Source organism: Phoca vitulina, unplaced genomic scaffold (assembly GCF_004348235.1).
Source record: "Phoca vitulina isolate PV1807 unplaced genomic scaffold, GSC_HSeal_1.0 scaffold9, whole genome shotgun sequence".
In the NCBI taxonomy this organism is placed as follows: Eukaryota; Metazoa; Chordata; class Mammalia; order Carnivora; family Phocidae; genus Phoca; species Phoca vitulina.
The window spans coordinates 45297894-45322788 of NW_022589712.1; the positions used below are offsets into that span (position 1 = coordinate 45297894).

General features: G+C 39.0%; 1 protein-coding gene across 2 annotated transcripts in view; it reads right to left on the reverse strand.

Moving 5' to 3' along the window:
* NT5DC1 (5'-nucleotidase domain containing 1) overlaps positions 1-24895 on the reverse strand; it is a 144383-nt gene that overhangs the window by 9955 nt on the left and 109533 nt on the right. For both annotated transcript variants that reach the window (XM_032408024.1, XM_032408023.1), the window contains exons 7-10: positions 19861-20035; positions 18046-18143; positions 9470-9588; positions 8193-8345 (exon numbers count right to left, since the gene is read on the reverse strand). In XM_032408024.1, the coding sequence (XP_032263915.1) occupies positions 8193-8345; positions 9470-9588; positions 18046-18143; positions 19861-20035 (545 nt within the window). The remainder of the gene's footprint in view (positions 1-8192; positions 8346-9469; positions 9589-18045; positions 18144-19860; positions 20036-24895) is intronic.

The following is a 24895-nucleotide window of genomic DNA, read 5'->3' on the forward strand; positions in this document are numbered from 1 at the left end:
AAATTGTAGACTAAAAGATTCATTAAAAAATACTTCTCAGTATTTTATGGATATGGAATAAAAGTAAGAATTGTAAAAACTCCCATCATATCCATATAATCTGGGTTATAAAATCTGTCATCTTTTAAATTTTTTTTTAAGATTTTATTTATTTATTTGTCAGAGAGAGAGAGAGAGAGAACACAAGCAGGGGGAGCTGCAGGCAGAGGGTCCTGGGATCGAGTCCCGCATCGGACTCCTTGCTCAGCAGGGAGCCTGCTTCTCCCTCTGCCTGCCGCTCCCCCTGCTTGTACTCTCTCTGACAAATAAATAAATAAAATCTAAAAAAAAAAGAAAAAAAGAAGGAACTGTGTGTGACTGAAGCAGAAGTCTCTGATATTCTTAGCAAAGAGGCTTGCATAAATTAAAAACAGTATATGTATATGCTGAACAAGAGAATGGTGTTAGACTGACTTCTTAAGAATGAATGGTCTTATTAAGATATCTCTGCTAATCCAATAAGCTCTTATGTTTGACACTTGTGATAAAAATTTTGAGTATTGCTCTGAAAAATTTGTATGTATATGTACACACATACACAGAGCTACCAAATCTTATTTCTCAATTACAGTGTAAGTAGATTTAATTAAGGATGAATCTATATAAGAGAGAGTATTATACATATGGAAACTAAGTTATATTGGATCTCTCTTTCTCTCCATACTTATATAAATTAGAAATGATCCATTTACAGTCTTGAAAAAGGAAAAAAAAAAGTACGTGTATGAATAATCATGTTAGGGTCACTGACCACCATGGAAAAGTAAGAAGTTTTCAAGAAAGACAAAAAGCCCTGAATATAACCAGTTTCCTCTACCTAACTTGTAACTTATTTTTATTGACAAGACTAACTACAAAAGAGCACTGAGAAAAAAAACCTAACAAAAAAAATGTCTCATAGAAAGTAATTTGAGGGCGCCTGGGTGGCTCAGTTGGTTAAGCGACTGCCTTCGGCTCAGGTCATGATCCTGGAGTCCCTGGATCGAGTCCCGCATCGGGCTCCCTGCTCAGCAGGGAGCCTGCTTCTCCCTCTGACCCTCTCCCCTCTCATGTGCTCTCTCTCTCTCATTCTCTCTGTCTCAAATAAATAAATAAAAAAAATCTTTAAAAAAAAAAAAAAAAAGAAAGTAATTTGAAAGAATCTAACTGCAAACTCATTATACCTTTTATGAGAATAGAAGAGAAAATGTTTTCAAAGCAGTGGTATTCAAATATTTACTATCACTACAGATAAAACTGAAAAATTACATAGCTGCAGCAGTCGCCAAAATAGTCAAATCATCAAGGTCAAGTAACATTTCCATTACATGGTGAACAGGCTTTGAGTAGACTACATTTTTTGAAAAGGAATAATATTTCCTTATGAACTATCCTTCATCTTAAGTGGGAACTGGTTTTTTTAAAAAAAATGGTCAATTGGTTTTAATCTACTACCCCAAACACAGCAATCTAGAAGGGTAAATTTTTTTCCCCACACTTAACTCCCTAATTTTATTATTATTATTTTGTCTAATGGGTAGTTAAAAAACAACTTGGTCTAATTTTCTTATCTGTTTTTTTTTTTTTTTTGGAAGATTTTTTAGAAGGGAATGAGGACACAATTATTATTTATCGCTTTCAATGTATCTGGAACATAAAGCCAACAAACTGATACAAATTCAAATTACTGGTTCTTTTAAAAAATATGCTTTATTTTTTAGCTACCCACTGGAGTACTGAGAGAGAAGTATGTCTAGTAGGCCTAACCACAGTCCCTGCCCCAGATATACTCTTCATTCTGGGAATTTCTAAAGGGTAGTGGTTATGTTCCAGGCATAATTCTTTTTTTTTTTAAGTTTTATTTATTCAAGTAATCTCTACACCCAGTGTGGGGCTCGAACTCGCGACCCTGAGACCAGAGTGTCATGCTCTTCTGAATGAGTCAGCCAGGTGCACCGGAGGTGTAATTCTTAACGAAACAGTGTTTGTTTCTGACTGAAATGCCAAATAACTGTTTACTAAAATAAAGATTAAAGTTTATTTCATTATAGTACAGAGTTGTCTAATGGAGTGAAGCTTTAGTGAACAATATTCATCCCAGTTTATGTTTTTCTAATCTAACTCATAGAAATGTATCTCAGACTATTTTATTAGTAAATCAATTTAAAAATACAGACTCAGTTTTATCAATCTGATTGCTTGCAGGTGGTATCAATATCACCATTGTTTTAATTTGTGCTTCATGGATTACTAGTGCGGACAGGTATCTCCTCCTGTGTAAGCTTTCCCTGTCAGTCAACTGCCGGATACCTTTTGTCCAGTTTCTTACTTCAACAGATAGAAATTCACTTGGTTTTTATTAGGTTCAACCATAAGAAAGTCCTGACGTTCAACTATTTTAGACATACGAAAAAGGGCAATTTCATAAGGTTCCATCTAGATGGATGTTGTAAGACCCTTTGCCCTGTCTTTTACCCACTGGTTAACAGTATTCCAGGTATCTTGAACAAAAATATTTAATAATGATACAAAGTCATTTTTTTTTCTATTTTTAAAAGATTTTATTTATTTATTTGTCAGAGAGAGAGGGAGAGAGAGACAGAGAATAAGCACAAGCAGGGGGAGTGACAGGCAGAGGGAGAAGCAGGCCCGATGCAGGACACGGTCCCAGGACCCCGGGGTCATGACCTGAGCCGAAGGCAGATGCTTAACTGACTGAGCCACCCAGGCGTCCCCAAAGTCATTTTTTCTACTTATTGTTGCCCATTTGGATTCTAACTTGAGAAATTCTTCCCTACTCTTAAGCCCACAAAAATATTTTCATAATTTTCCTCAATTATTTTTACAGATATATTTCTTATTTTCAGGTCTATAATCCATTTAGAATTTATACAAGGGGGAAAAAGGGACTCATTTTTCTCCATATATTGGGACTACTTACTCAGTGCTATTTAGTGAACTATCTTTTCCTGCTGATTGATAATCCTCTATCATGCATCACATTTACATGGTAACTTGGAATGTGATCAAGGGTCCTATGTCTGGGTTCTTTTTCCTCTGTTCACTGACCTTTTTATATATTTTGTTACTAGTACTCTATTAAAAAATTACCTTAGCTTCCTAACATGTTTAGTATCAAATAGGGTGAGATTCCTCCCCTTTATTATCCTGTTTTATAAAATTATCTTAGCTATTTGTGGGCCTTCTGTTTTCTGAAATCCTCCTGGGATTTTGTATAACATTATGTTGACTTTATAAATAAATCTGAGGAAAATAGGTATCAGTATAATCTTAAAATATGGTATATCTTTCTATTTTTTCATTTGTATTTAGAATCTTTTTTATTTTTATTTTTTTAAAGATTTTATTTATTTGACAGAGAGAGACACAGCGAGAGAGGGAACACAAGCAGGGGGAGTGGGAGAGGGAGAAGCAGGCTTCCCACCGAGCAGGGAGCCCGATGAGGGGCTTGACCCCAAGACGCTGGGATCATGACCTGAACCAAAGACAGATGCTTAACGACTGAGCCACCCAGGCTCCCCTAGAATCTTTTTTTTTAAATTGAGGTGTAACTGACATACTAGTTTTAGGTGCAGAACATAATAATTTGATGTTTCTGTATATTGCAAAATGATCATAGTAAGTCTAGTTTACAAATTTTTTTTCTTATGATCAGAACTCTAAAAATCTACTCTTCTAGCAACTTTCAAATGTGAAATATAGTATTATTCACCATAGTTACCATGCTGTACATTAAGTCCCCGAGACTTATTTATTTTATAATTGGAGATTTATACTTTTGATTCCTTTCACCCATTCAGAAACCCTAATAGAGACTTAAGACCTCCATCAAGGTCTTATGAGATATATTCCTAGATAGTAATATAGTGATTCATTTTCTTTGCTTTTGTAAATGATTGATTTCTTGTTACACTTTGTAAGTCCTTACTGGTGGTACAAAGAAAAGGTACTGATTTTTTTTTTTAAAGATTTTATTTATTTATTTGACACAGAGAGAGACACAGCGAGAGAGGGAACACAAGCAGGGGGAGTGGGAGAGGGAGAAGCAGGCTTCCCGCCGACCAGGGAGCCCGATGCGGGGCTCGATCCCAGGATCCTGGGATCATGACCTGAGCCGAAGGCAGACGCTTAACGACTGAGCCACCCAGGCGCCTCTGACTCTTTTAAGAGACAGAGAGAGAGAATGCAAGCGGGGAGGGGCAAAGGGAGAGGGAGACAGAGAATGTGAAGCATCTCTACACCCAGTGCGGGGCCTGACATGGGGCTCGATTTCATGACCCTGAGATCATGACCTGAGCTGAAATCAAGAGTCAGCCACTTAACTGACTGAGCCACCCACGTGCCCCAAGATATTGATTTCTTTTTTTTTTTAAGATTTTATTTATTTATTTATTTGACAGAGAGAGAGAGAGCATAAACAGGGGAAGCGGAAGAGGGAGAAGCAAGCTCCCTGCTGAGCAGGGAGCCTGATGCAGGACTCGATCCCAGCACCCTGGGATCATGACCTGAGCTGAAGGCAGACGCTTAACCATCTGAGCCACCCAGGCGCCCAAGCTATTGATTTCTGAATACTGATTTGGATCCAGCATTTTCACAACTCTCTTCTTAGTTATAATAGTTTGCTGATTTCCTAAGGTGGTCTATGCTAATGACCATACAACTCTGAAATAATCACAATTTTGTATCTTCTAACCCTAATTCCGTATTTCTTTTTCTTGTGGTGTTGGCCACCTCTCTGTTACACAATATAATTAATAACAGATATCCTTTGTCTAGCTCAGAACCTTGAAGAGCATGTGTCTCCATTAAGTATGGCTTTTTTTCCTCATTAAATTTTTCCATTACAGATTATATTCTCACTGGGTTTTGTTGGATAGCGTTTCTCTAGTAAAAGGCTGGCCCCTTCTGGTTTGCTGAGAATTTCCATCATTAAAATGAATTATTTTGGCACCTAAATTTCATAATATGTTACTCTAAAAAGCTGAAGAATACATTTTTATTTGTTTTGAGTTAAAATGAAGAAACGATGAGAACAGTAATGAAGGAAGCTAAAGAGGAGCGCTCCCTTTGGAGGCTAATCTTATGAAATTTAAGACTGTCCAAGTAATTACAAGATTAATGAAGTGACTTTTATTTCCCAAAACAAAGATAAATGGAAACAAATTATTCTTCCTTAGTCTCTCTCCTTAACTAGGTTTACTTTAATTATTAAAATGGGCCATTTTTGCTTATCTGTTATGCTCCAATATAGTAGAGTGGATAATCAACAGATGCAGTAAGATTTTTGAAAAAAATTTCTTATTTAAGCCTTTAGAGTGCCATTTGAGATATTCTCTGTCCTTATCTTGAGTTTCCTGTCACAAATGAAGGGAAGTAAAAGTGACCTTCACATTCCAGATGGTTTTATGGAGGGTGAAATTACTGTAACTGAGAAACTGAATTCAAGCCTAAGTGAAACAAAATGCTAATCTCTACAGAATGTAGTAAATGTTTTTGTTCAGTGAGTGCATCAATCCTGAAATGATCTGATTTGTTTTTAAATTATCCTGTTAGAAGTTCACTTAAGCTGCATAAAATTCACTAGAACAAGGAATTAAATCCCTTTGCATTCAGGTTTTGTACTCACTAAAACACTGCATGTGATATATATTCTGTGTATGACACTTGGTTAGAAAAATGAAACGACATTTTTCTTAATAATTACAAAATCAACAGAAGAATCCTCACAAGATGCTTTCTGTTTAGCTCTCTTTATGGACTGTTTCCCTCCTCCTATAGCAACTGAGGATGTCTGTATTCCTGTCTCCTCCACAGGGAAGCAGGAAAGAATATGAATTCTCATGACATGCTGTACTTATACCAGGCTTTGATGTGCTGATGGAAAAAGTGTTCTGTGTATAGGAATACAGGGGAACTTAAATATGAAAGCAGTCTGGCTTTTAGAAGTCATGGTCCTAGGTTGTGTTAGAAGATAATTAAAAAAAAAAACCCACAATTTTTTTTTTTTAAGATTTTTTATTTTTTATTAGAGAGAGAGTACAAGCAGGGGGAGCGGCAGGTAGAGGGAGAAGGAGAAGCAGGCTCCCCGCTCAGCAGGGAGCCCGACGTGGGGCTTGATCCCAGGACCCTGGAATCATGACCTGGGCCGAAGGCAGCCGTTTAACCGACTGAGCCACCCAGGCGCCCCACCCACAATTGTTTTGAAATTAAATTTTAAATCTGCTTTTAAATACAAGCAGAAAGATGTATGATTAGAAGATTGTCCTTAAAGTAGAGAAAACTAAGTTGTCCTGAAACATTTGCTAAGGATGAGCCCATCAATACAAATACTGCCTCAAAACAAACTACAAAAACATGGTGGCATTCAGTCTGACCAGGATAACTCTGGAGTCAAGTAGCACAAGAATACTTTGCTTTTTCAACATAATGCTTTAGGCCACAGCTGGGAATCCTGCAGCAAAACACCTGCCTCAGACCCCAGCAGAACAGGGGAATCCATCTGCCACAACTCCACTTTTCCTGGAATCTTAACAGTATGAGATGGGAAGACAGTTCAGGGCTAAAACTGGAACCTTCTGAGGGCTTTATTCTAACCTTGTCACTCGGCCAAACCATCCTGTTCCTTGCTTCCTTGTTCATGTTCAGTGGAGCAGGGTGGGTTGGGGAGGTAGAGTTTGATAGGAAAGGGATATTATTCCAATTTTGTCTTAGGAAATAAAATTTTCAAGCTGTTGACGCATCATTTCCTGTCTAAAAGTCAATTATGAACTCTGTTCATGTGTTTATAACTAATTAACAAGAGAAAGGGGTCATGGGAAAAGGATGGGGCTACTGTTTATTATAAATGTTGGAGGAAACTTTCCCATGGATTCTTCATCTTCTTAATACAGTAACTGTAATTCTCAAATCATTCTGAAGAAACCAAATCTCCTAATTTCTCTTTAGTGAAAACCTTCTCCAAAGTCACTCAGGATAGAAGGCCTACCTCCTATAAGACTGCTTTAAAGCTCTTCCTAACTCAAATAGTCCAAAGAACTTCCAATGTCATGTTGAAGACTAAATGCTACTCAATGGAAACATCTAACATCTAACATTTTGTTGGGTCTACTTATAGTTATTATTACTTTTTAAATAAATAGACTTTAGGTTTACAGATAAACAGAGCAGATAGTACAGAAAGTCCTCATACATCTGTCCCCCTCCTGCCTCCCCTTCCCCCCACTGTCTCTCCTATTATTAACATTTGTTATCACGAATTAACCAGTACTAATGAAAGTCTGTAGTTTACATTAGGGTTAACACTTTATGTTGGATAGTTCTTTGGGTTCTGACAAATGCATAATGTTTCCACCATTACAGTATCGTGCAGAAGAGTTTTACGACCATAAAAATCCCTTGTGCTCCATTTATTCACCTTCCTCCCTCCTGAACCCCTGGCACCACTGGTCTTTTTATTTTCTGTAGTTTTGCCTTTTCTAGAATATCCTATAGCTGAAATCATACAATATATAGTCTTTTTAGATTGGTTTCTTTCACTTAGTAGTATGCCCTTTAGGTTCCTCCATGTCTCTGTGTGGTTTAATAGCTCATTTCTTTTTATTGTTATTTTTTGTTTCTTGACTTGAGTTTTTCCTTCTTTATCTGTTCCACTGGAATGAATTTAGAAATGCATATTATTTGCTGATCTTTCTTCTTTTTTGCTTTTATATACTATTTACCCTTTTCAGATTTATGACATATTTTACCTCAAGTTTTCACCTAAGTTTTATTCTTGGCAGCTCAGGAGCAAGTCTAAAGGAGCTACCAATTTATTAACTTATACTCATGAAGAAAGAGCAGAAGAGCTTTCATGGCCAAGCAAAAGAGACATAGGGTATGACTATAGTGAGTCAGGATCTGGTTGCCTCAGCATTAGCCAAAAAACACCCATGGTGTCATAGCACTGGATGAAAGCAAGAGAGCTGGGAAGACAGATGGTCAGTGTCATCTTGGCATTATTTAAAAATTATCAACAAGATTAAAAACAGAGCTGAGATAGCAAGAAGATCACCATAAGTGCCAACAGATTTTGTCACTCTTGGCACAAGCACTTTTTAAGATATGTCAAACATAAAGGTTGTTCCTTCCAGGGAAGAGCTGAAGGAAACCCTTACCTCATATTTTCCTTTCTTCTCTAGAGGCTCTGATTCTTCAGGCTTCCTGTCTCTGTCCCCTCTGAGCTCTTCCAGGATGAGAACTGTCTCCCAATTACTATAATGACGGGCTGGGAAAATGTCTGAATGCATGCTGTCACCAAAGTAAACGACCTGTAAGTCAGATAGCAAATTCTATTTGAGGCATGAGAACTGTGAAAGAAAGTGGTGTTCACTTCATGAAGCAGAAAAAAAATTCCTCAATACCTATTAGAATAGGATGAAAGTTACATAAACATCTTAAACTTCCTTGACTACCTCACAGGTGACTGTCAACTTGCCCCCTTTGGTTTGTGGGGCACCAGGTTTGCTGTAAGAATTGACACAGTGCGTTTGCAGGCCGAAGAAAGGCAGAGGCTAACTGATTTTATTCAGTTTCCTGAAGAAGTCAGAGTCTATATGTTTACAGTTAAAGCTGCCTTTAGAATTGAAGAACTGGTGGAGAAGTAGAGATGACTTGTTACAATGGGTTATATTCGCAGGAGTACACATCACAACTGCTTTTCCAAGAGTTTCTGGGACCTACCCAGACTGGCTGAAACAATCTGACGGGGGTGGGGGGGTGAGGTTGGGCAAGTGGACTCTGGGAGGCTCCCCAGGTATTCTGAGGCAAAGCCCCATAGATCTAATCCATACCCCTCAATTTACATTTACCTGAGAAAACGATAAGGGAATATGAACTAGAACCTCTAAGTCAGGATGCTCTATTAAACCCCTCAAGAGTTCCCAGGGGGCTATGGCAATGTGGGAGCCGATGGAGCAGGCGTCAGTTACCCACGATCTCTCTGGTAAACATTGTTTAGAAGAAAGTATCCTGCTATAAAAAATGCACCAATGTCCAACATCAACAATGTGACCAGGATATCAAAAGCAAGCGTGTCTTTAGGCTAGTGTGTGGTGTAATTTCAATTAATGTTTGTTTTACATATAAAATTCGTTTGATGGACTGTTATCACGATATTATTCCTCAGGTATCCCACACACTAATCCAGTGTATCCCCTAGAACTGTGGCTCCCTGCTTGGAATCTTTGCTCTTCTCTGTTACAGATAAAGGTCCAGTCTAGATCACAGAGAGAAGGCTTATTTAAGCAGAAGAGGTAAAAGATTGGCAGATAGGCAGAGGTAGATGATTTCCCCATAGATAACTAAGCTGAATGCATTTGGAATTATGGTTTTAATTTATAATGGTTCATGTCTGCAAGTGGGCATCAAGAACCCCACCTCAATCAGAAAATACCTTGGGTTCATTTTTGCCAGTCATTTTCTTCAGAAGTTCATAAAGGTGGACAGCGTTCCCTTGAGAGTACCAGCCAGGTTTATCAAGAGATGGCAGTGCTTCCTGCTCCTCATCATTTTCTGAAAATAGAGTTTGACAATCATATACCTTTTAACCAAGTGAGAGCACCCATTTGGGCAGACCGCACCGCACATGGCTGCAGGATATGTACAACATGGAACCATGTGGGGACAGGCGCTAGCATTCAGTGAGCACCTATGTTATTACAGGTCCTTCGTGGAGATCTCGATCCACAGAGCTATCATTTTTCATATATATAGGATTTTTCAAATGATCTTTTTAGAGCAGTTTTAGGTCAGCAGCAAAACTGAGAGGTCCAGAGATTTCCACTATACCCCCTGGCTCTGCACATGCATGGCCTCCCCCATTATTGGTGATAATAATGTGTCAATGTAGGTTCATCAACTGAAACAAATGTACTACTCTGTGGGGAGGATGTTAATAATGGGGGAGGTATATATTATTTCATCCTCACAACAAGCCTCTTATTTGAGGAAAAGGAAGATCAGGGAAGTTATTTTGCTCAAGATCTCAAAGCTGGCAAGTAATTTATTATTAACCAAACTCCACAGTTTACCTTAGGACTTCAAAATGGGGCTAGAAGACCAGAGGGTAAGACAGAACCATAAACCATCTCTAAATTTGGATTCCTGGACCTGGATATGGCTCATGGATACAACTATAAACAAATACAACTATAGCAAAAGAGAAATTTTTATCTGGTATCCTCCTATAATGCTCAAATGCAGTGCTGTTTACTCCCCTCCATTATATTAAGAATAGGTCAGCAATGGATTAAAAAAAAAAAAAAGGTAGACTTTAGAATGCATTTTGAACTTCATTTTATAAAGTTTATTGTTTTTACAATCTCCCTCAGATTGATAAAACAGCGCTATACTATGAAAAATGCAAACCAGTATTATTTTCATACAAGTCAATTATGTTACAGCTTTAATTTAAAACATTCTTTTTTTTTTTTTTGGACTGGGTAGAATGCATTAATTTAAGACATCTTCCTATGAAAATATATATTCAGAAAAATTTTTTGTACCTAAGTTCTGTAAGATGTCCAAATTATTCCTCAAATCTTCTAACTTAATGATTAATGGATGTTTGGGTTATAACCATGAAGGAGAAAAAAACTCATACACCAAAGTTCAAACTTGTTCCTGTAACATACACATTCCCCCGAAACTGACTGAATAAAATGAGGAAACAGATAAGGGCTGGACAGAGAGATGGAAGAGCAATCAATTAAAGCAATTAGTAAATCAAACTTTTTATTTTCTTATTGTAAGAGCATATGGACAAGAAAAGTAAAAACACAAAATGGTAAAATTTTAGTAAAAGAGTTCCAAAATAACTATGGGGAAATGACACAGTTAAGGCTACGGCTAACAATCTTAAACAAAGGTAAGTTCTGTAACTTACCTTAGATAAGAAAATCTTGCCACAGAGAACAAGAATTTTGTTAAGAAGAGTTTTGTGTACCTGTGCCTGACCACGGACCTCAGCCCACGGCTGCCTGAATGTGGCTCACGTGGCCGCTCACACCTGTTCCCCCAACTCCCAATGTGCTTGGTGTTACTATCTTAATGTTTAAGTAGTATGTATTTATGTGATTTTTTTTGAATCGGTAATATACTTACATATATCAAAAGTCCCATTTTTGAACTCTCTGCTATGCACTTACCTGTTCTACAGAAAGGTAACCACTCTTTTATGCAGATAAAGCAAATATATACTCCTTTCCTCTCCCTTTTAAAAAACACATTTACTGAGGTATAACTGATATACAATGAACTGCACATATTGCCAGCATACAATGTGATGAGTTTTGGCATATGTAATACCTGTTAGGAGCTGAACCGTGCTCCCCTCAAATTCATACGTGGAAGCCCTAACCCCTGGTATCTCAGAATAATTCAGAATGTGGCTGTACTTGAAGACAGGGCCTTTGAAGAGGTGATCAAGTTAAAATGCGGCCATTAGGGTGGGCCTAATCCAATATGACTGGTGGCCACATAAGAACTGATTACGACACATAATTAGGTGATTAGGACACAGAAAGAAGACCATGTGATGACCATAGGGAGAAGATGCATATCTACAAGCGAAGAAGAGAGGCCTCAGAAGAAACCAATCCTGCTGACACCTTGATCTCAGACTTCTAGCCTCCAGAAGTAAGAGAAAATATATTTATAGTGTTTAAGCCCTCCGTCTGTGGTTTATTGTTACAACAGCAGTCTTGGCAATTAATATTATACCCATGAACCCTCTCATTTAAATGCAAATATTGGCACACTTTTCTGCAATGTGATTTTTTAAAACTTCTCTAGATAATACATTGCAATCTGCTTAGTTTTTAAAATAGGAGCATGTTCAATAATTAATAGTCATCTATTGGTAGATATGAGATGTTGCCATTCTTTTGTTGTTATAAGGAAAATGTTACAAACATGAGAGTATCCTCACAGCCTGGTGGGATCAAATAGACTGACCTGGAAAAAATTCATTTTCTTTTTTTCTTTCAACTCTTTATTTCAACTATACTTTACAGAACACTTTAGGTATGAGGTATATAGCAGTGAACTAGATGGCCCAAGCCCCTGTCTTTAGGATGCTTATATTCTGGTAGCAATCTCTGATTTGCTAGAGGTTTACTAAACAATGACTTATAATTAAAAATATATTTAGAATTCTTTTGATTCCTTGAACTCCTTCCTATATTATGTGGACCTGACTGGACACTGCATATTTACTTTTATATATCCCTTCTTCATTTTTGAGTTAGATTTTTTCCTCCAATTGTGCATTTTTATACACACTTTCTCCATTTTTTTTTTTTTCTTGGCATGGGCGATGAGACATTTTTTAAATGTTTCTTTTAAAGTTTATCTTTTTAAGTAAGCTCCAGGCCCAATGTGGGGCTTGAACTCATGGCCCCGAGATCGAGTCACGTGCTTTACCCACTGAGCCAGCCAGGTGCCCCCAATAAGACATTTTTAGAGTAAAATGTCGGCTAAAATGCTTGTCTGTGTTGGGAGCCATAAAAAGGAAATTACATATTAAGAGAAATAAATACTTCACCAGTAAGTTGGAGCAAATTTAATAGAATATCTACTTATCTACTCTGGTTTTGAGGGTTTACTATTCATTTGATATTCCTAATTCTTTAATAACTAATAGCAGTTAATTCAAAGTCTTTTCCTTTAGTTTAAATATTCTTTTTTTTTTTTTTTTAAGATTTTATAATTATTTGTCAGAGAGTGAGTGAGAAAGCACAAGCAGGGGGAGTGGCAGGCAGAGGGAGAAGCAGGCTCCCCAGTGAGCAACATTCTTAACTACCTAGCTCGATTCCATACCTAATATGCTGGGACGTTTATTTCTTTTCAGAATAACAATCTTCAGTTAACTGCACTAAGACATTCTCTCTTGGGGTTACTAAAATCTGTCATTGGTGATCTGACCAGTAGCATCTGCCTCACCAGAAAATTTGTTTAGAATGCAGAATCTAAGGTTATACCCAGACCTACTGAATCAGAATCTCCATTCTAACAGGATCCCTAGGTGGCGTGAGTGTACATTACAGTCTGCGAAATACTGATCTATTTCCTGAGAGAACAGCAGGAACAAAAACCTGATAGAGGAACAGAAGGTGTTCATTCTGGCAAGAATAGACTAATGGGCATCTCTGTAGGGAGCAGAGTGAAGATGATAAGGTAACTTAGCAACCAGATTTTGGAATTTGCCTTAGGATGCTCCATGGAGTGGGGAGCCAAGGAGATTCTGTGTGCATGCGATTAACTATACAGTACGCCTAACAGTAATAAGTGAATTACACAAAATATATTTAAAGGAAGTGACAAATGGAAATCTGTGCCAAGTATCTGAGGGCAGTGGGCAAGACATGTAGGGAAGGAAAGGTACAAAATGAGGGCAGGGGGAGGAGTTAAGAGACTCCTAGGGAAGAGAGTGATGCCGGCCTGACGGGAAGGGAGGAGAGAGCAGAAATGAGGCGGTTTAAACAGGAGGTGATGCACAGCATACTGGATGTGAAAGGGGAAAGAGACTGGAGGTTTGTCGCTGGGGGCAATTCAGTGGATAGTCAAGTACTGAAGATAAAGAATATAAAGCGGCCAGCATGTTAGGCTGTATTGTTTCTAGGTGGAAGGAGAATATCAAGTTTGATTTCAGAATACTGAGTAGAGCTAGCTGTGTGCAGGAGGAAACACCGTATGAGGCTCTAGAAAAGAGGTCTCAGGGAAAGATTTGGGAGTCGGTGTGTTGGTGATAGTTCAGGTCAAGAAACCAATGACAGAGAGTTGGGTCATGATTCCCAAATTGGGGGCGGGGGGAGGGGTACCTGGCAGCACGGGGGACACAGCAGTGAAAAAGATACGGTTGCTCTCCTCAACGAATTTACCATCTTGCAAGATGGACTCCTATCCCCCGACCCCAACCAGGCCTTAGACTGGCGAGGAGTTGAATCACCAGTGATGGGGAGGGATGCTGCACATTTTGCCTGGAAGAGGCTCCTCGCCCCCCAAACAATCCTTAAGCAGGGCTGGGAAGGGTCAGCCTGGCGGGAGACACTCAGCTCCCGCCAACTCGGGTGCAACTCGCCCCTTCTTGTCTCTATGACAACGGCTGACGTCAGGCCTGTGCGACAGTCACAAGGACACCCTGCCCTTGAGGACTGGCTCACCCGGCGCCTTCCATCCCAGAAGCTCCTTCGCCTTACTTTTACTTCTGCCTTTAATCCATTTGGAGCCGTGATTTGATTTACATGACCCTGGAGGCTGCAAGAGCCGACTGACAGGACTTGCATGGTACAGTAACATGAACTGCCAGATGGAGGACGGTTTGAGGGTTACAAGGCTGATGGAAGCTGGGGGATCAGTCACTAAGTACTGTCATACCCAGCAGCGATGGGAGCGTAGCAGTACACACAAGGCATGATAAGGGCGGTGGCAGGAATGTGGTAGGTGACCAGCCTGAGAAAACTGAAGGACAGGTTAGGATGTGAAGGGGAGAGAGGAAGAGAAGATGATGGATTTTCCTAGCTTGGGCAAGATCCGTTGGAAGAGTTATAATGGAATTACGGAGTACGGAAAGCGGAGCATACCAAGATGGGAGGGGAAATTAAGGAGTTGTTAAAAGCACATCAGGTTTCCTGCAACGCCAGGGCTGCAGGGCATGGAGAATTTAGAAATACGCCTCTGTAAGTCAGGGAAAAGTGACGCCCAGAGATAAGGAATTGGGAGTCATTAGTATATAGGTGATAGTTGAAACCATCAGAGTGATAGCTGAAGAAAGGAGGGTTAATACGAAATGCTGGAAAACAATAACCTTTAATAAGAAACGTGAGACAATGGATATTAGTTCCAAACTGACTAAAAACTAATGGAGATACTTTTAAAAATATGAAGTGTAGTATACTTTGACACTAATATTGAGGAAAAATCTGTTAGAGAAACAGGTGTGAAGCTTGGAAAATACGCTGTTTAATCATAAAGTTCATGGGACTGCAGTATACAGGACTGGGATCAGGCTTTTCTCTGGTTACTCTTCAAAGGAATAAATTGTCTTAAACATAATGAAAGACTCTTCTTTTTTTGGAAATCAGTGAATTCAACAATGATGATCAACAATTTTTTCCTTTACTATTGTTAACAAATCTTAGAAAATTACATATTGATTTAGAAGCTAAATTTGTGTTAATGCTGTTTATTGACAGCTATTATTTAACTACACAGTTTCATTTGTGTGAAAATACTTTGATAACCTACTTTGTATTGGTTTTGAGCACAGTGAATATTTTATTGCAATAAAATATTTTAGTAGAGTGAGAGAAAGGTGAAGGGAAACCAGCAGTGGAAACAACAATTAGAGGTAGGCAAAGAATCAGAATCAGCACCAAAATGAACACTACAAAAGAACATCATGAATGAGAGGTTCTTTAATATTAGTATGATCCTCTTTTTAATAACAGTTCTGGCAATCTTATTGCTCTCAAAATGGGAATAAAGTATTTTGTGTTAACTCTAAAAACTGCAGGATTCATTGCATCTTCCACTGAAATATTTTAAATCGGAGGCCCCGAAAATTAGAGCTAGAAAGAACTTTAGAGATCTTCTAGTCTAATCACTTCTGGATGTGAAAAAAACAGAGGCAAGCTTTTCGATGTATCTACAGGAAAAGCATGAAATCCCATATATTCTGAGCAGAGAGCAGAGATGAGGCGGTTTAAACAGGACGTGATGCACAGCATAGTGGATGTGAAAGGGGGAAGAGACTGGAGGTTTGTCGCTGGGGGGGCAATTCCGTGGATAGTCAAGTAATGACGATAAAGAATATAAGGTGGCCAGCCCGTCTGCAGTGTTTTGAAGAATTCACTGGAGGTAGTGGAACCAGTGAGTGTAGACAACTCTTCCTAGAATTTTAGCTGTGAAGGTACTCAGAGAATTGAGGTTTTAGCTGGAAGACAATGTAGAATCAGGGCATATTTTATGTTTTTTTAAACTGAAGATAGAAGAATATGCATATATATCAATGAGAATGGTCTAGACAGTTGTTTTCGACTGTGGCAGTTTTGCTCCTCAGGGCAAATTTGGCAACATCTAGAGACATATTTGGATGTCACAACTTGGGATGTGGGATGCTACCGGCATCCAGTGATTAGAGGCTAGTGATGCTGCTAAGCAGCCTACCACACACAGAACGGCACCCCTACTACCACTAACCAAGAAGGACCTGACCCCAAATCTCAGAAGTGCTAAAGTTAAGAAACCCTGGTCTGGGAGAAAGGGAGAGAGTGATGGTATTTTTTATATGTTGGTTTAATGTCTCCTATAAATCCCTGATGTTAAGAAATAACCTGTTACTGGGGATTCAAATAATACTCTTTGTGTTAAACAAACAGAGAAAACTAAGTATTTCCCTTTCACAAATTTATATTTAAATACATAACTACTCAACAAATTTTTTTTATTTTATCTGCAGGATTTTCATACTCCAAGAAAATCTATACCTGTTCTGTACCTATAGTAGTCCTTATACTGTTCCACAGAGATTGTTTTTTTTAAGATTTTATTTTCAAGTAATTTCTACACCCAATGTGGGTTGAACTCACAACCTCGAGATTGAGAGTTGCACGCTTTATGGATGGAGCCAGCCAGGTGCCCCATGTTCCACAGAGATTTTTAGTAAAATTTCACACATACACCAGTAATGGAAAACAACGCACATTAAAAATATGCCAAATTTTCTTTAACATATTGGAGACCACAAATGCATGAACTTATGCTAACAAGTTACTGCATTTTTTGCACTGTATTTGTTTAATTGAAAAGTATCAAGAGATAGAAGGATGAACTGTTTAAAAACTACTATGTGGAGGTACCTATCTACAATCTGGTTTCTATCTCCATCATTCTCTCTGCATGTGATCTCATATAAGCCCATGGCTTGAAAATATCCCATGAGCTGATCACTCTCCCAAATTTATATCCTGAGCCTAAAGCTGTTCCCTTGGATTCCATGCTCATTTATACAATTTCCTAATTGTTAGTCCCAGTTGAATAACTTATAGGCATTTCAAGATTAACATGTTAAAAAATGATTTCTTAGTAGCTATAACCCCCACCCCATAAAAACTTTTGCTCTGCGTTTTTCCTCATGGCTGCAGATAGTACCACCATTCACCCAATTCAGAAAAAAAAAAAACCAACAAGTCATTTTTGATTACTCTTTTCATCCTCTGCTCCTGAAAGCATCACCAAGTCCTGTTTTGCATCTCCACAATGCATCTGAAACATGTCTACTTCTCTCCATCTCTAGTACTACCTCCTCAGACCCAACCACCACACTCTCTCATTTGGGACACTCAGTGCCTATCTTTCCCACATTCGATCCATTCCCCACCTCGCAGCCAAAGAGCTCTCCGTGTTACTCTTATACCTCAACTGAATAGCTTCTCAGAGCTTGTGGAATAAAATTCAAACCCGTTTCCACAGTGTATGAGGCTTCCTGCCTCCCCAACTTCCTCTCCTCTCTCCCCCTGAATCACTGGCCTCTCCTCTGTCATTGGAACTCGCCGAAAGTACTCCCACACTGGGCCTGTGCATTTGTTTGTCCTGCTGCCGCTCTTCCTCTGCTCTTCTCATTACTGGTCCCTCACATCCTGCCTGGTAAGTCGTCTTGCCAGATCTTTCTGGACAGGCCTTCCCTGGTCAAGAGATCTAAGGTGTCCTCCTGGTTTACCTCATCAGGAAGTCATTTCTTTTCATGATGGCTAACACGGCCTGAGGCCTATAATCATCCCCACGCATTTACTGACTTGCTCAATGTGTTTATGTATTCCTGTGAGGGGAAAGAAGACCTGGTATCACTTTTATACCCCTTGTTGTATTTAACATAGTACTTTGCACATGGTTGTCAGCCAACAGGTATTTATTAAGTAACTGAATGAACAAATCTTAAATAAGAGAAGGAAGAAACAAATGTTAACTTACCAAGTGTCCAGAAAGGTCTCTGACTTGGTAAATGGGAGAAGAAACCAGGCTTCAACGCATTTGTAATCACAATGTCAAAAAGATCTGTAAAATCATTCCTAAAAAGCAACAGTATTTGTCATAATTTTAAGGAATTAGAAAAAATCCATATAAAATAGAACTTAATCTTTATCTGACCACAGAATCATTTATTTTTTGATTTTTATATGCTTTCTCTGTATTTTATATGTAGAAATAGAAGGTGGTTGAGTACTACTCTTCTGACAACACCTTGAAGTATACACATAAGGGGGAAAAAATGCACATTAACTCATTAACTGGGTCTAAGCTGGCCTTCTCATGATGGTAATAGTTACAGTGAATGAATTCAATAGCTTCTAACAAAAATATTCACGAACTAGGTCTTCAAATGTGGGGCCTGAACTCTGGGTTTATTAGCATAAAGCTATTAATAATTTTGTATGTTATATGGATCCTACAGAAAGCTAACATCGTATCAAGTCAGGGGACATCTTTTAGAGTGTTCAAATATGAAGAAGATACATTATTTTGAAAATCAGTGTAATCTTACAATGAGGTAATTTTTAGATAACAATAATAGTTTTTTAGTCTGTATTTGAATCTATATTAGGGATCGTTTGGGATGGCAAAGGAAGATGGGACTCACCGTAGCATTGGGGGAGATAATATTTGCAAATCTAAACTACACTGAAGAGAAAATTAAGATAGGAAGAAAAACTTGGGTTATCTATGCAAATGAAAAAGAAAGTAAGAGTGCTTATTCTGAAGCATGGTCCCACTATCAGGACAGCAGAGTCTCACAGTCAAAGAGGCACCGTGCAGGGCATCCAGGACTCCTGCCTTAATTCACTCCAAGGATCCCAGGCCTACGTATTATTCAGAAAGCAGAAAATCCACTGGTAGGTCGTAAATACACTACAGACCAATCTAAACCCACATGTGCTGAGGAACATAGACATCAGGAGGCTAAAGAAGTCAGCGAGAGGTCAGTGTTGACGGTGAAATTTGCTTCATACTCGGCAATTTGGTATTTGCTGAAATCTGAGGAAACGTTGCGGGGGATCTAACAGCCCATTTTACAATCTGGCTGTGACCATGGATATTCCCTGGTATTGCTCACAAGAATGACATAAATAAATGATACTTACTGAAGCTTACCAACTACTCGAATACTTTACCTGTGCTACCCTATTTAAACTCCCCACTCACACCTATTCGGTATGACTGTCCCATTTTTAAGATGACGAGATCGAGGATGAGAGCGGTTCCAGAACATACCTGAGGTCTCAGAGCAGGTTGCAAGGTCGGGCTTGAACCCATGTCTGTCTGAAGTCTCTGCATTTATACTGCCTCGACTTTCGTGGATGTCAGTCTCATCCCTGGCTGGGCTGAATGGCGGAGTAACGGCTCCACACCGAAAGGACCAGAGGGGTGGTACTCCAGGCAGGTGTCAGGGAGTGTAATCCACAACTCAGTGGCCCTCAGTGATCATCCGAAGCCGAGAAGCCGAATTCATGGAGCGCTGACTGAAGGACATGTTGTCCATCAACCTTTCAGAACCTCTAAAGTCCAGACCATTGGCGGGCTACGGGCATACTGGCCCTAGTAATACTGCTTTGCTAAACTGTACTGGGGGGGGTGTTGCCGTTGGCAGCTGGTGAGAAACAGCCACTGGTCACTCAGCATTGTCTAATAGGAGGCTATGGTCACGGGCGAGCACTTGTAAAGCAGCGCCGGCCTCATTTGTCATCAGCATTTTCTAAGACCACAAAAGTGGAAAGACTCATCACTTACCCAAGAATATATTCACAGAGAAGTCGACAGTAATCACTGTGAGAACTTGTAATTAACAAGAGAATTTTCCCATCATTCTTGAGCTGTTGGAGCCACTTTTTTACAGATTCAGGACAAGTGTGTAAATATCTGCCCGGATCTCTTTTTATTTCTGGAAAATATATTCCACAGTTTTCTGAAAAATAAAAATGTCAAGGAGATTTTTCTTTAAAAAAATTTTTTTTTGACTCAGTGTAGTCTCAAATCAGTTCATCTCTCTCAAAGCTATAGATAAAATTAAAAGGAGAAAAACTTGGTTCAGACATAGCAATGATGCCGTTATTAACTGCTTCTTAAGAACACTTCCTGTTCAACACATGAAGAAGTGCTCAACGTCGCTCGGCATCAGGGAAATCCAAATCAAAACCTCAATGAGATACTACCTCACACCAGTCAGAATGGCTAAAATTAACAAGTCAGGAAACGACAGATGTTGGCGGGGATGCGGAGAAAGGGGAACCCTCCTACACTGTTGGTGGGAATGCAAGCTGGTGCAGCCACTCTGGAAAACAGTATGGAGGTTCCTCAAAAAGTTGAAAATAGAGCTACCATATGATCCAGCAATTGCACTACTGGGTATTTACCCCAAAGATACAAATGTAGTGATCTGAAGGGGTACGTGCACCCCGATGTTTATAGCAGCAATGTCCATAATAGCCAAACTATGGAAAGAGCCTAGATGTCCATCAAGAAATGAATGGGTAAAGAAGATGTGGTATACACACACACACACACACACACACACACACACACACACACACACAAATTGAATATTATGCAGCCATCAAAAGGAATGAAATCTTGCCATTTGCAACGACGTGGATGGAACTAGAGGGTATTATGCTAAGCGAAATAAGTCAAGCAGAGAAAGACAAGTGTCATATGATCTCACTGATAGAGGAATTCTTAATCTCAGGAAACAAACAGGGTTGCTGGAGTGGTGGGGGGTGGGAGGGATGGGGTGGCTGGGTGATAGACATTGGGGAGGGTATGTGCTATGGTCAGCACCGTGAATTGTGTAAGACTGACGAATCACAGACCTGTACCTCTGAAACAAATAATACTATAATGATATGTTAAAAGAAAAAAAAGAAGATAGTAGGAAGGGAAAAATGAAGGGGAGGAAATTGGAGGGGGAGATGAACCATGAGAGACTATGGACTCTGAGAAACAAACTGAGGGTTCTAGAGGGGATGCGGTGGGGGGATGGGTTAGCCTGGTGATGGGTATTAAGGAGGGCACGTATTGAATGGAGCACTGGGTGTTATACGCAAACAATGAATCATGGAACACTACATCAAAAACTAATGATGTAATGTATGGTGATTAACATAATGTAATAAAATAAAATGAAAAAAAAAAAGAATACTTCCTGTTCTTTCCTTAAGAACATGATGACTTGAGAATGCCAGTTGAGAATGCCTGTTGGTTATTTGATAGGAACTGATAAACTGTTAGAACAGATAACATAACACAACACGATCAGTTTTAAATCAGAGAAAACCTTACAGCATTTGAAATGTCAATGAATAAATATTCTTTCAATCATTCAACAAATTATTTGCTGAATACAAATGACAAACCAATATTCAGACAATGCACCAGAAAGGTGTCGTTGGCGTGAAGCAACCGAGAGGGCAGCTGGTTCCTCAGAGTCACAGGAGAGTTTCAGATGGAACTCAGACCAGAAGCCAGTCTATTACAGCCTCCGAGAGGTGCTGGGATGTCAAATGGAAAAGGCCAGAAGGCACTGCACGGACAGCAACAGCTGACGGGCTTCTCATCACCGAGGTGGGCCTGCTGGCTCGGCCCCTCGGAGTCTTCAGAGCCGACGGGGGTCAGTCTGAGCTCCGAGGCAGATGCTGCCAAGACCTCCAGAGGTTCTGGTCAGACGCACCCGCAGTGCTAGACACGGTGCCTTCACAGTTGTGCGTACTTAGCAGACAACTGCAGATTTGCCTGAAATGCTACTAGATTCATAAAGTACTTTCGAGATACTATTCTCTGGGGGCTAGCACTAATAAGCAGATAGACAGAACCCAAGTTCCTGCTTTCTTTAAGCTGCTAAGAAAAGGACACAAGCATAAACAAAACCACAGGAGAAAGAGCTTGTAGTGGACACTAAGCTCTAGCACAGATAAGGGCTATTCCTGTAATTCTGTGCAGTCTCACGCACTTAAAATAACAGTTATGAAAGTAACATTTCAAGAAACCAGGAGAAAGAAGAGTCTCTAGGCAAAAATACAAAATGCAACAAAACCAGAAATGGTAACAAACACTGTTGTCTGCTTGCCGAAATCCACCCTCCTGCCTTCTTCTCTGCTGGAGCTACTTATTTTCTTTGAGGTTTCATCCTCCGCTGAGGGGCTGGGTGCTCAGGGAGGGCATGGGTCTCTGTCAGTCTAACCTGTCGTGGGAATTCCTTCCCCCTGCACTGGATTGTTTAGGAAGTCCTAGGGACCCAGGCCTGGCCAACGGGACCTGAGAACTCTGCTGGGGGTCTCTGGAGTCCTGTACAGCAGCGGAGAAGAAATCTACATAGCAGAGTATTCATCCCCTCTTCCACTCTGGACTTGGCTTCCACATCCTGCCTAGAACTGCAGCCATCCCCAGCACAAAGCCCAAGTCTGACAGAACCAGGATGGCCAAGTGGAAATCTGAAAGGAACCTGGGTCCCCGATGACCTCATTAGATCTCTAATTAAGAGACTGAATTAACTAACCACCACTGAACATCCCCCCCCCCCAACTGTGGACTTCTGGTCACATAACTCAATTTAACAACAGCTTAAATATCAAGGATATCTATTGTTTGCAGCCTATAGCTTCTCTATTCGGTATCTATTCAGAACCCGATATACTGCAAGTATTAATCACAACCAGACCAAAAAAAAAAAAAAAAAAAAGAAAGAAAAAAAGAAAAAAACCATGTTACAATGTAAGAATAATATTCAGACATCAGGAGACCGAGAACAAAAACAAAGTCCACGCTCTTCTTGTATTTTGCCCTACAAGTACACTGTGTAAATCCCCAGGATCTCTTAATATAGTACAACTAAGTAGTGACCCTTAAAAAAATCTGTTTTTCAGAGAAGGTACTAGTAAGAAAGGGCTAATTTATGAAAGAGAAAATAATAAAATCAAATAGCTAAGAATAGAATAGTTTGAGGAATGACTATCCAAATAAATGGCAGAGGCTGAGTCTCTCAGAATTTATTACACCTAAGGGAGTCATACGTGAAATTCTTTCACCCAGAAAAACAAAGCTTTTGTAGCAATAGAAATATTATGGGATAGATAACAAAAGATTTGTGGTATATAATGCTGAAAACATTTACATATGTGTGTGTTTTCAGAACCAGCAGCTGAGAAAAGGCTATGTTTTCCATAGCTGTATGTATTTAGTGCCATCTAGTGATCAAAATATAAATTACTGCTACAAAACTATTGCATTTCCAAATGAATAAAAAAATAAAGTACATACATTTAAATACTGTATTTGAAAATTCTTGCCTAAATTGGTTTTATTAGTTTTCTTTAATAAACGACCCAAAAGCGTGCACACATAATACTTTAGTAAGAGAACATTATTCCCTGAGGCAATAATACGGGTGTTCTCATTTTGTTCATAAGCCAGATTAAAATGAACAAACTAAAATCTCCAAGTCCGGTACAAACAGATACTCAATGGTAGATTATGGGTTGCTCTTATTATAAATGATCACTGACTACTGGGGAATATATTTTCATTCTCTTGTAACCTCAAATCATTAAAGGAATAGATATAATTACACAAGTACACACTCATCTTTTTTAAAATTTATTTTTATTGAGATATAACTGACATCTAGCATTGTGTAAGCTTAAGATGTACAATGGGTTGATTTGCTATATTTACATATTGCAATATGATTACTACCCTAGTATTTGCTAATACCTCTATGATTTCTTTTCCTTTTTTGTGGTGGGAACAATTAAGATCAAGTCTCTTAGCAATTTTGAAGTTTATAATATAGTACTGTTGTCTATAATACAGACTCATATTTTTATTGAAATAAATCAAGCTACTAAATCAAAGGAGTTAGGGTGAACATACTATACTGGATTATAATTGTCCATTAAATTATCTCCCTGAAGTGACTGTAAACTCCTAAACGTAGGGAGCCTGTCTTTCTGCTTGGCACGGAGCAGTCACTCAATGAATGACCACTTAAATTAGTGTGGGGGCAGACACAGGAATATTTGCTTACTTAAAATTAAAGTAATAATATGATTTGTAACATATAACCTGTGACAACAAACTATATTATTCATGCCCTGTCAAAGTCATCCTATCTAGAGTACCTTCGTTTTTTTTACCCCTATTGAAAAAAATAATCGTGTTTAATTATATTCTTATACTGATAGGTTAACACTGACTGGACAAGACAGGGAATTTAGACCTAAGGCAGAAAGAAAGGAATGGTCTTGTTTGTTGTCAACTCACAAAGTACCCTGTGTTTTCACTTAACTTCAAAGGAATTCTATTTCACGGCCACTTTATGTAACTCATTTTCCTGGCCTTTCCACCCCTCTTATCTCCTTAGATGCTGGTATTTTCTGTAACCAGATGGGATTAAAAGTACATTTTTTAACAAGCTAGTTCTAAAGAATAGAAGTTTACCTCTCTTATATTAAAAACTTGGTTAATATAGTCATGAAAATAACAGCAAAGTGTTGCAACAGCCTGACATGCACATAAAATGGCCTGCATGTATCAAAACGTGACTGAGGATTTAGGGACCTCCTGTGGTTAAAAAAAGAAGTACAATTTGAATATTAAAAATATACTTTTTAATTTTAACAGACAATTGTGCCACATCACTCTTTCTATTGTCACAGAATAAGTAAGCATTTTTTTCTTGTTAACGGTGTCCCTACTGTTTGTGTGATTTTGTGGCTGGAGTTTTCAAAGCTCTTGGCCAAGGGGATTAGAGATGCCGGGATGCCAACACCTC